The sequence below is a fragment of the Vipera ursinii genome (assembly GCF_947247035.1).
Source record: "Vipera ursinii genome assembly, chromosome: 2".
Classification (NCBI taxonomy): domain Eukaryota; kingdom Metazoa; phylum Chordata; class Lepidosauria; order Squamata; family Viperidae; genus Vipera; species Vipera ursinii.
In genome coordinates, this window is record NC_139513.1 from 195369893 (window position 1) to 195382086 (window position 12194).

Genomic DNA, 12194 nt, shown 5'->3' on the forward strand with positions numbered 1-12194 from the left:
AAAGTTACAACAAAACTTTATTAACCCCTGTCTTTCTCCTTTGTTCTCAGAAAAAGAATGTTCCATCAATATTCAATTTGTCACAACAGGGTGTAATATATTAATAAAAATCTTATAGTGAGTTGTATATCTTTAAAAAAAAACCTAAAAAATTAAAGTGCTACTGATTGTTGTTGTTAGTTGCGAAGTCGTGTCCGACCCATCGCGACCCTATGGACAATGTTCCTCCAGGCCTTCCTGTCCTCTACCATCTTCTGGAGTCCATCTAAGCTCACGCCTGATAGCCCTGCTTTAAAATTTCCAAAGATCAGATATTAAACTGCAAAAAAGAGTTTAGAGAATTCAAAGCAACATATTAAAAATAATTTACAATACTAGAAGCTGAGTGGTTGCTATCTGGTTATAAAGACTATGTTGGGAGAAAAAAAGTGGGAGGAAGTCCATGATCAGACATACATAGGGGCAAGGTGAATTTGCGTTGCTTTGTAAGCCAATTCATCCTTCACTTAAAGGATACATGATGAGAAACAGTACTTAAATGCAGGTAGCCCTCACTCAATAACCACTTGTTTAGCGGTGCTGAACGAGGACTTATGACTAGTCCTCATGGTTATGGTCATCACAGCATCCTTGTGGTCACATGATTACAATTTGGGTGCTTAGCAACCAACTCGCAGTTATGACGTTGCAGGGTCCTACAGAATTTGCAACATTCTCTGCCAGCAAAGTCAATGCAGGAGGTTACGAATAGTGATAACATGACCACAGGATGCTGTGACAATGCAGGATTCACCTAATGGATGGCAACTGGGACCGTTGGAACTGCTGTTGTAAGTTGGCATGGTCAACTGACATCACACCCTGTGACTGCATCTCTTAGTGATGGAGTTCCTGGTCCCAATTGTTGGTAAGCGAGGACTACCTGTACAGAGATCTTCATCCCGACAATAGCTGTGGAACTGAGTTTATTGGAGAAGAGTAAGCTTCCACTGAGTGTTTTTGTTGAGTTTGGGAGCAATAAAGATCTCTGGATCTGAGAGAAAGAAAAAGCAAGAGATAATCCTACAAATAAGATAAGCAAACAAACAAGCAAAAGTAACAGATATTACAGAAAACCTATGTAAACATTCTGACAAAAATAATTAACAAAACCTCACAAATGAGATAAAAAGAAATGTACCACTGTGAAAATAGTCCTATGCTTTGTCTGCTACTTGAAATCACTGAAGAATAAGCTAAAATTTTATTCCTTTGCTACCTAAAACCGCAAGCTCAATTCTGAGCTTTCCTAAATGGCATGCTTCATGGTAACTACACCTAGGGACTGGGTTCAAAACTCCTATGTTAGACCCTGGCCGAGGCGCATAAGTAAGCAAGGAAGGGGTTTGCTCAATTTCTAAATTTCACAATCTCCCTCCACACTGCATGAAGTAATCTTTCTTGCAACTGGGGGAAAAGTTTTATTTTTTGATCAGCTTTTGACAGTTGAGAATTACAAAAAGCCAGAACGATCAGCCCACAAGTGAGCAGTATTTGAAGAGCTGATGAGAATATTTCATTTGTATGCTGCTCAGTCACTGCTGTGAAATAGAAAATTCAATAAATAATTTAAATAAATTTGGTTTGCTATTCCATTTCACATTGTAAATGGGCAAAATCAACTTTTTTTCATGGTACATTAATATACTATTAGGACAGTAACAAGGTTCCGTGCAAAACACACGTGCGCACGTATACACACAAACACACTCTTAAATTGTAATTAATTTGTAAACGACATGATCTGTCTTACCGTGTACTATAGGAGCCATCACTTTCTGTTGCGTATAGGCAGCACTTATGCTATTAGCAGTTGAATTGGGACCCAGGATCTAAAATTGCAAGGAATTAGTAACATGTTGATTTATTTAGAATAACAATACCAGAAAATCCTTATTTACCCTATGGAACAAACAGGAGAATTATAACCTGATTTTTTTCCCCAACCCACGCTTGCACCTGCTTTGAATTTACAAGTAGTCCTTGATTCATGACGGCAATTGGGACCACGCTTAAAGTGATAGTCATATAATGTGACTGCGTTATTAACAAAAAACCGTGTCCCAGGAGCTGTCATTAATTAAATCCCATTGTTGTTAGGTGAGGCAACTAACTTCCTGTTGACTTTCCACAACCAAAGTCAGTGGGGAAGCTGACAGGAAGTTGTAAGTCCCAGGTCGGGGGTGGGGAGTGGGGGAAGAAGCGAGAGGGTGTAGGGGAAGATCAATGAGGGTGCACAAGAGTTCAAGGGAAGTGCAAGAGGTGTGGCATACGTGGATGAGGGGTGTGCCAAGTGCCCAGACTGTGATCATATGACATAGAGATGCTGGGACAGGCAGAACTTCAAGCATCATTTGTTCAGCACCATCACATTTTTGAACGGTTGCTGAACAAATGGTCATAGTTCAAGGACTATCTGCCCTCATATATACATCATCTTCCTGGCAGTAACAGATTTCTTGACACAAACCTGTGAAATGGCATTCTCTTAAAAGAAATTAGCTAAATAAAATTGCTATATACTACGCTGTATGGCACATTATTGATAGCTGGGTCTTATCCTTAATAAATTTAACTCCCACCAACAACTCATTATCAGGTACAGCTGTGATTTTTTAAAAAATAAAATGCAATCAGAGTGAGAACCTAAACCCCTACCATATCTTCCCCAGGCCAAAGTAGAGGCATGCAGTTGCATCCTATGCTCTTCCCATCTTGTACATGCATGCAACATCACAGTGCGTATCAAGAATAAAGCGGGCAACTTGAGGCTGTTTTTTGTCGTTTGCCTCCTCCTGACCTTCCCTCCCCCCCCTCATGGACATACTCCTTTGTGAATACCTTCGCTGCAACTGATTTTTCTTCAAATAAAGTGATCTCCTTAAGAAATGCTTTTTTCAAAATGAAACAAGTGTAAGACAGCGTGCCAGTTCAAGGGGGCACACACTGGAATTAATGTCTTACTGGGTTGGCTGGGATATGCTGCAAGTCTGGGCTCCAGATTTCAAGCAGGGAGCTCTCCGTCGAGTGAAGGGTATCTTCAAAGGCCTGTTGCAATTCCTGGGCTTGCTCATCATAGCTATACAGGACTAGGTGCCTTAAAATGCTGTGTATCTCACCTTGGGGAGAGAAAAAAAAGATCTCACTCTAGTAAGTTTAAAATACATTTTAAAAAAGGGCACACAGAGAAGATCAACCTTTCTTCCATGCCCTCTAGGTTGAAAATAATGACACCCCCCCCCCTTTTCAGAGATATAGGCGTAAGCTGCATCTATCAGGTCAAACTCACAGATTTCAGAGCAGCAGCCCTGGAGATTGCTGTAGGGCTTCATTCCTCTAGGGACATTCTGGAAAGCGTATTTAGAAATGTCCTACATTCTAAAAATAACACTATTGGCTGACAGGGCTAATAAGTTAGAAAGTTCCAGCATTCTATCCAATGGTTCCAGAGTTCTTGAGATGAATGGAAAGCAAACTATATATGAGCATGGCGCTCATCTCCAGCATTATCTGAAGACATTGTCCATGGCCATGTGGCCAGCATGTCTATATGCCAAAGGCGCATGGAATGCTGTTACCTTCCAACCCAAGTGGTATCTATTTATCTACTCGCATTTAGTTGCTTTTGAATTGCTAGGTGGGCAGGAGCTGGGACAATGAATGGGAACTCACCCTGTTGTGCAGCGTTCAGGTCTTGAAAAACAGGCTGTCAACTTTTCCAGCTGACAAGCTCAGTGTCTTTAACTGCTAAGCCAACGCACCCCTGTGCACCATTTCTCTTAATGCTATTCTGCTATCAAAGTAGTGATTACAGGCCTGATTATATTTAGGAACGAGGACAAGTAAAAGAGAACCAAAGTGCAATAAAAGACAAGACAGTGAGAACGATCACTGTGTTTTATCTCCTCAGCACTGTTTTTTTGTTTTTGTTTTTTTTTAAAAAACTAGCTCATTTGCAGCCATTTTTAAAAGATTAATCTGATTTATTTAAGACTACTATCATATCAGAAGATTCTAAAAGGGAGAAGAAAATAAGAGCCAGTTTGGAGCAACGGTGAAGAATTGATAGGAGACTGTACATTCTAGTCCCAACTTAAGCGTGAAAGCCATCTGGGTTGTTGTGGGGAACATAGGAGGAAGAAAGAATAGTAGGTATGTTCACCACCTTGAGTTACTTATAAAGTAATAAGGTGGTATAAAAGTCTAATAAACAAATAAGTAAATAAATTAGCATGAACAGTTAAGTATTCACAAATTGTTATCCCATCTACAAACTTGGTTTGGATGTGTGGATTTGGTAATTAGGCTCATCCGATAAGGAAGGCAGGCTTTTATGCAACTCCCTATTACTCCAAGACTGGTAAAGATCAACGTTTGGAATCTCTCTAGACATGACCATGAGGCCCTGATTTTGGACATCTCCATCAGTTCTTTGCCTGATCTACTTTAGGGCCGTTTTTCTGAGCCAGGTCCAAAATCTGAAGAACCAGCCTTTGCAACTAACCTTTCAAATTGTCAATATTTCGAACGATTTCCCCTAAAGCCTCCAAAAGTGCAACATCTTCTAAGGGACTTCCTTCCTTCAGACTGTGTTTCTTGCGTTCTGCCTTGCGACGGTTCTTTGAGGAACGTCTACAAGAGAACAAACAGCATCTGCAAAATGAGCTGACCAGGTAGTAGTGGAGAAATGTAGAGACAGGCTAAAGAGATTGGTGGGGGGGGGGGGGGAGGACAGCTTATAAACATTTGATCTGGTAAGTATTTTTGCACTTGCACACGGGTTACATTGGGTGATGGAAGTCTCATCCTAAAATGGTAAGCCTGGTTTGTGTAACTTCAGACTGCAGATGGAATTTATAGGACAAGATGACCGCCTTAAGCTAGCTCTGCTCCCTCCAAATGCAAACCCTTTCCTTTCCTGAAAATGGAAAAGTTGCACATCAAGAGAAGGAGAAAACCTTTTCTCCTAGTATGCTTGTTTTCTATGTGCAGCAAGTTTTCTATGTGCATCTGGATTTTTATAAAGGGGAAAATAAAGGAGTTTCAAACTGAATACATATGTAGTCACAAAGAAGCAGATTTACACTGTGCAGATAAGCAAAACATTCAAAAAAATAGCTATCGTATTTTCCGGCGTATAAGACGACTTTTTAACCCATAAAAATCATCTCAAAAGTTGGGGGGTCGTCTTATACGCCCTGTCACCTTATACGCCGGAAAATAGTACATAAATCAATTGAGCGCCCCCGTTCTTGCAAAGCAACTTCAAGCCTCCTTAGTCCAGTCCCCCCTCCAACGTGACTCTCCCTTCCCACCCCCAAGAGCCTCTCAGCCCCTTCCCCTCCCCCTTGCAAACGCCAGACCCCGGGAGCTCTTGCATCTATTCCAAAGGGTGGGTGGAAGGAAAAGCCCCTTTCGGCTCCGGCTTGGCTGCAAGTCAGTGAGCCCGGGAAGGCACGCCCTCCCCTCTCACTGTGTAGGAAGCAGGGCAGGCTGGCGTCTGGCGGGAGCCGGCAGGGCAGTCCTGCACAGGACTGCCCTGCCGGCTCCCGCCCGACGCCGGACGGCTCCGCCGATGCTGCTTCAAGAGGGAAGAGCATGAGGCGCCTGCCATGGCTCCCCGAGGACTCCTTAGGAGCCGGGGAGCGCGCGCGCGCAGGACTGCCCTGCCAGCTCCCGCCAGACGCCAGCCTGCCCTGCTTCCTCCACAGTGAGAGGGGAGGGCGTGCCTTCCCGGGCTCGCTGATTTTCCGGCGTATAAGACAAAAAATCTTGAAAATCATCTCAAAAGTTGGGGGGTCGTCTTATATGCCCAGTCGTCTTATACGCTGGAAAATACGGTACTTTAATGAACTGAAGGAATGCCTGCTCACATTCTCATCTATATGAATCACCTCATTCAAAGAGCCTTGTTTACAATGTCAAGAACAATCAGCTCTGAGTGTAAAGTTTGGAATGAAATTTATCCATTTTCCTTCTTTTTTCACTATTAACTGTGATTACTGCCAGAGACTGAAGCATTTTTATGTCCTTGTCTTTTGGGGAAATGTAATCTCTGGTTCCAATTAATGCCAACAGAATCAACAAAGGAATTATTTTTATCCCTATGTCTTCGTTATCTCTCTGTACACCCATGATCTGAGAACTGGAAGCATGTCATTAGCCCTACACTTCAACGCCTCATCATATATGGCCAACCTTTATAATAGATTATACTGAATTCCTAAAGGAGATTACTTTTAAAAGGTGAATTTTTCTCTCTCCAACTCTTACAAACTCAAAATTCTAAAATTATTTTTCTTACAGGCGAAAATGTTTAATGTTAATGATTAATGTTGCAGACCTCTTAGGGGCCAAGAGAAGTTGCTTTTCAGCCTGTTTGGTTATCAATCTCCCAGTGGAGTCCAGGTAGGAAAGGCAGATCTAAGAAAGGCAGTCTTTAAATCTGGGGACCAATGAAATTCCAAAATTTTCCACTTGGGACACGAATGGCAGTGAAACTGTTGTACACCAAAGCTGAGATAAGGCAAAGTAACATACGCAGATATTCTTGAATTACTGTGAGTATACTTGGAACTTGTGTCACTGGCTGTCACCAAACTGCTGGTATCAGAAAAGAGATCCGATTCAGGACAATTTGACGCTTCGTGATCTGCAAAAATTAGTTATTTTGATCAATAAAAGAGGGGGGAAAACATGCACATCTTATCTGCTAAATAAACTCCCCTCTCACTACTTCATTTCAATAGCACTTTTTTGACTGTTTTAGAAACATTCTGCAATGATTCAGGTGCATCCAAGGAAGGTAAAACCAAGGAAAAAGGTAAGAGTAGACCTATGGCCCCTGATGTGAAGTGATCCCTGACGTGGAATGTTCAGAAATGCAGTCTGATCTCTTAGTTAATAAGATGAATGAATGAATGAATGAGTTCTATCTAGTCCAGCATCTTATTCCTCTGGATGTATGGCAGATATTCCTGACAACTTAGTTCAAATACTTTGCTGAGTGATTTGAGTGATTTAAAACACTTCTTCCTCAATTTGTTTCCATCTAGGCCCATGGTGGCGAACCTATGGCACGAGTGCCACAGTTGGCATGCAGAGCCCTCTCTGTGGGCACGCGTGCCGTCGCCCCTGTCCTAGGCCTTCAGCTGGGTTTTATAATACCTTTTCCCTTTAGGCCTCTGCCACCGTGTGCAAACAAAAAAAAAAAGGAACAATCAATCAATTTTAACTTCTCGCGGGGGAAAAAAAAGATCTCGCAAAGTTGGAATCGATTGATTGAACTTTTTAGTCCCACCCAGTCTGCCGTTACCACTGCAGTCATGCCCACCCGGCACCCAATGATACGTAGGTGGGTTTTGGGTTGCACTTTGGGCACTCGGTCTCTAAAAGGTTCGCCATCACTGATCTAGGCTAAACTGCCATTGTTTGAGATTTTTTATTTTTATTTTTATTTATTTTAATTCCATTTATATCCCGCCCTTCTCCGAAGACTCAGGGCGGCTTACAAGCTTAGCAGTAGCCTTCATTCTATGTATATGCCTGCTTATTAGGGCTTTCACACACACCCCAAGTGGCATTATTACAAAGTCAGCTTATTGCCCCCAACAATCTGAGTCCTCATTTTATCTAACTCGGAAGGATGGAAGGATGAGTCAACCTTGAGCCTGGTGGGATGCGAACCTGCACTAATTGCAGGCAGCTGGTGTTACTTAAGGAGGCATTAGCCCACTGCTCCACCAAGGCTAATCAGTTGCCAACTGATTCACCGCCATCTCCTGAATGTTTAAATCAGTGGTCTTACCATTGTTTCCCCAGCCTCCCCACATTCTCACTTGTGTAGCACTTCATAACTAGTAGAAACCATTATTTTGTTGAAGTAGTCTCTGAAGTTCCTGCTCTTATCTCAAGGCACTAACAAGGAGCTTTCTATGAATTAGTGTCACAAAACACAATTCCACTGAAATACATTACCTAGAAGCTCATTTTGGGCTTGCTGCTTAAGCTCTCGAACTACAGAAAGGCGCTTGCGATGGCGAGAAAATTCTGCTTTCTGTGTTTCCAAGAACACCAAATGATTTTTTTGAGCTAGAGAGGTGATCACAGTAAAAGGAAAATTATACACCTGCAGCTGAAGCAGACACATTTAAAAAATTTGATTTGGCAGTGAACAATGAAAAAAAAATCAAGATCAAGATTAGATGTTCTTTGTGCCCAGAGACAAAATTGCACAATATCCCTTTATATGTCCTTATTTTATTTATTTATTTTTATTTTTATTTTAATCCCATTTATATCCCACCCTTCTCCGAAGACTCAGGGCGGCTTACAATTTAAAGCACAAACCAATGTGCTTAGCAATAGCCTTCATTCTATGTATATGCCTGCTTATTAGGGCTTTCGCCCCCACCCCAAGCGGCATTATTACAAAGTCAGCTTAATTGCCCCCAACAATCTGGGTCCTCATTTTACCTACCTCGGAAGGATGGAAGGCTGAGTCAACCTTGAGCCTGGTGGGATGCGAACCTGCACTAATTTCAGGCAGCTGGTGTTACTTAAGGAGGCATTAGCCCACTGCTCCACCAAGGCTCCTTATCTCAGACCAACACGCTTTTTCCCCCTTCACCTAATTTGAATCTCATTAAACTCATACCTGCAAGCACGTACCAGCTGTCAGGAAGTCAGGGTGGACTTACCTTCCAACAAAGATGGCCTGAAGTTGGTCTCTAGAATGTCAGTCCTATTATATTTGTAAATCTGAAATGGAAAAGAAAACAATAAACCTCTCTTGACAAAACACAACACTTTCCAATAGATAATGGAAAGAATTCAACAGCTTCAGGAATCTTACTATTCTCAAGGCTTCATCCCAGGCAGTTCCTTCTAAAAGAAGCAGGATGGCCTCTTCATAGTCCTGGAAGAAGGTAAATCAAATATTTATGGCCATTTTGCTAACAACTAATCAAATATTTCTCTCTCTTGAATCCTGCTAGCATAAAAGAAACAAAATAGTATTCTGTAGTATTCCTAATACACAGTCAGTACTCTGCTTGACCTCGTAGTATTCATAGGTTTAAGAGCAGGTTCATATATATATACATCAACATTCATGAAATGGGACGTGTTCGAAGTAAGTGCACTTGAGCCTGACGACTTCATGTAAGCCATATGAACTGTGTCGGGATGGTAGAGTCAATGCTAATCAAGTGTATGTGATACTGAGTTTCCACATTTGAGTATCTATTCTATAGGGAGAGGGCTCCTGCACTGTACCCAAGGTGATATTGGTATTATCTTTGATTTCTTTTGCCACAGTCATTCTATTTCTATTTGGTGTTCTTCGTACTTTTGTGATTTTCTCTTGTAGTGTTATCACTACATTGCAGGTAATATTCTGCATCCGTGAAGAACTAGAGCAGATATAACTTCATGTTCCAAATGCGTCTATCTTTCCACGTCAACTCAGCCATAGTGCTATTCAAGAGCATTAGATGAGGTATGTCTCTAATTAAATCTATTTCTAGCCATACATGCCTGAACCAGCTCTTGTTTTTCCCTTATCTGGTATCCTTCACAGGACTTTTGAGATATCGAGCTAATTTTATTAGGTGGGTTAAATCTTTAGGATAGCAACTAGCAATACTTTAGCAATACTTATACTGTCAGTTGGGAAGGGATGAAAGACTGATAGCTTTGTCACATAAACAGATGTGGCATGGACGAAGAGGTTTTCATAATAAATTTGGTGCCATTAAGCAACAGGGTTCAACACAGTGAAGTGTGTACATTTGGCTGTAGCTAGATGAGGACATGGGGGTCCTGCACAATAGGGAACTTGTCCAGAGACATGGTGGACAAATCATGGGGTTTACAAACAGAAGACAGAGCTGCAGGTTTTTGATTTTTAGCTAATTGTTGGGGGAAGAAGGAACCCACTGCTGCTCATTGTTCACTTTCTATTTTCAAATCCAGGCTAAAGATAAAAAGGGAAAATGGGATTCTGGAAATAATGACACAAAAACAGGACTGTAGAAATAGTGTCACAGATGCAAATACTATGATTGATATGGCTGTGTCAAATGTTGGGCCACAAGTACAGAATGACAGCACTTGGGTGGTGATGTCATCATTCTGGCATCATTGGATATATATATACACACACACACACATACACACACACACACACACGCATGGATGGAAAACCCCAGATAAAAAAGTGGATCAGAAACAGAACTAATGATAGAGAGTAAAATAGGAACTATACCTTGGCATATTGTTCCAGAAGAACTGCTGCATCGACGTATTTTCTCTTTTCAGTAAGTCTCCCTAAAAGAAGGAAAGTATTCAGGAGAGAGAACGCAAGATTTTTAAAAGGCTGTTTTTCTCCTCTCCTAAAATAGAAGCAAAGATGTGGTGCTTCAACAGTATTTCAAGTTGGTAAAAGTTTCACAAGCCTCCGAACCAAATGTAGCTCCTCAGTCACTCACCCCTATTCTTACACTTTGGCAATAGGTACACGAAAGGGTACCACTCTACCTCGGCTATGCAGTCCCAGGGAGAGAGCTGGTTCAAAGAGTTGCTAAGGCTTAGAGATGGTGGCTTACATCAGCTGAAGAGAGCGTGCATCTTCTTTCTCAACACCTGAGCCCCATACCATACTTGGCTAGTGCTAAAAAAACATCTTCAGAAGTCGGGCAAGGTTGCTGTTTGGGAAGGACCAAATGAAAGTAGTTTTCTGCTACAATTTCCAAGCTTTCAGTCATAGGTGGAGATTAATGGGCTCCCGTGGACACACTGGGAGGCTTTCCTCGAGGTTACTCATACCCGAGTGATCTCCAGATTGGACTGCAGCCACAAACTCTACCTAGGGCTGCCACGGAAATGCATTCAGAAACTTCAGCAGGTACAGGGGGTTCTCAACGTACGACCACAATTGAGCCCGAAATTTATATTACTAAGTGAGAAATTTGTTAAGTGAGTTTTATCCCAGTGTAGGACTTTTCTTGCCACATTGGTTAAGTGAATCACTGCAGTTGTTAAGTTAGCAACATGGCTGCTAAGTGAACCTGGCTTCCCCATTGACTTGGCGCGTCAGAAGGCTGCAAGCATGACTCCGGGATACTGCAACTGTCATAAACACGAACCAGTTGTCAAGCGTCCAAAAGTAAATCACATGATTGTGGGGAGGCTACAATGGTCGTTAAGTGTGAAAAATGGCCCTAAGTCACTTTTTTCAGTGGCATCGTAACTTCAAACGGTCACTGAAAGAACTGCTGTAAGTCGAGAGCTACCTGTATAGTGACACAGGCAGTTAGTGGGTCTTGTATTTTAGCATGTGACACCGTTGTTGTGTGGGTTGCATGGCCACTGGTATGCTTCCAGGTGCAACTCAAGGTCCTAGTAAGGTAAAGGTAAAGGTTCCCCCGCACATGCGTGCTAGTCGTTTCCAACTCTAGGGGCCGGTGCTCATCTCCGTTTCAAAGCCGAAGAGCCAGCGCTTGTCCGAGGACGTCTCCGTGGTCATGTGGCCGGCATGACTAGACACCAAAGGCGCACGGAGCGCTGTTACCTTCCCACCGTAGTGGTCCCTATTTTTCTACTTGCATTTTTACATGCTTTAGAACTGCTAGGTTGGCAGGAGCTGGGACGAGTAACAGGCGCTCACTCTGTTACACGGCACTCGGGATTCGACCCGCCAAACTGCTGACTTTCTGATCGACAAGCTCAGTGTCCTAACCCACTGAGCCACCGCGTCCCTTAAGGTCCTAGTAATCACCTTTAAAGCCCTTCACGGCTCGAAACCGGGTTACTTATGGGACCAGCTCTCTCTGGCTGTTTCTACCTGTCCTATCTGGTCAGGAGAGAGAGGGCGAGGAATGCCAGTTATCATGCCCCAGGAGAATAAGCTTTTCTGCCTTGGCATCCGCTCGCTGGAATACCATCCCTTTGGAGATCAGACTGGGCCACCCCTGTAGGCCTTGCACAAGAAAACCTGGCTCTGTGGTCAAGCCTGGGGCCCTGGGTGTGTAATGAATCCTGTCTCCTGGTTGTTTTCACTGCAATTATGGTTTTTTTGTTTTGTTTTTTGTTAACTCCTTGTCTGCTACGGGTTGTATATTTTTGTTTTTGTTTTATCATTTTTAGCACTGTTA

General features: G+C 42.5%; 1 protein-coding gene across 2 annotated transcripts in view; it reads right to left on the reverse strand.

Moving 5' to 3' along the window:
- The window catches only part of ELP1 (elongator acetyltransferase complex subunit 1), a 44575-nt gene continuing 32381 nt past the window's right edge, over nt 1-12194 (reverse strand). The window contains exons 29-38 of one of the 2 annotated variants that reach the window (XR_014491267.1): nt 10307-10368; nt 8894-8956; nt 8739-8799; nt 8017-8130; nt 6580-6691; nt 4544-4671; nt 3004-3158; nt 1793-1871; nt 278-1033; nt 1-163 (exon numbers count right to left, since the gene is read on the reverse strand). Coding sequence is in view for 1 of the 2 variants with exons in the window: in XM_083353091.1 (XP_083209217.1) it covers nt 966-1033; nt 1793-1871; nt 3004-3158; nt 4544-4671; nt 6580-6691; nt 8017-8130; nt 8739-8799; nt 8894-8956; nt 10307-10368 (842 nt within the window). In the remaining variant the exon portion in view is untranslated. Of the gene's footprint in view, nt 1034-1792; nt 1872-3003; nt 3159-4543; nt 4672-6579; nt 6692-8016; nt 8131-8738; nt 8800-8893; nt 8957-10306; nt 10369-12194 lie in introns of both variants that reach the window. The other variant, XM_083353091.1, reaches the window with a different exon arrangement.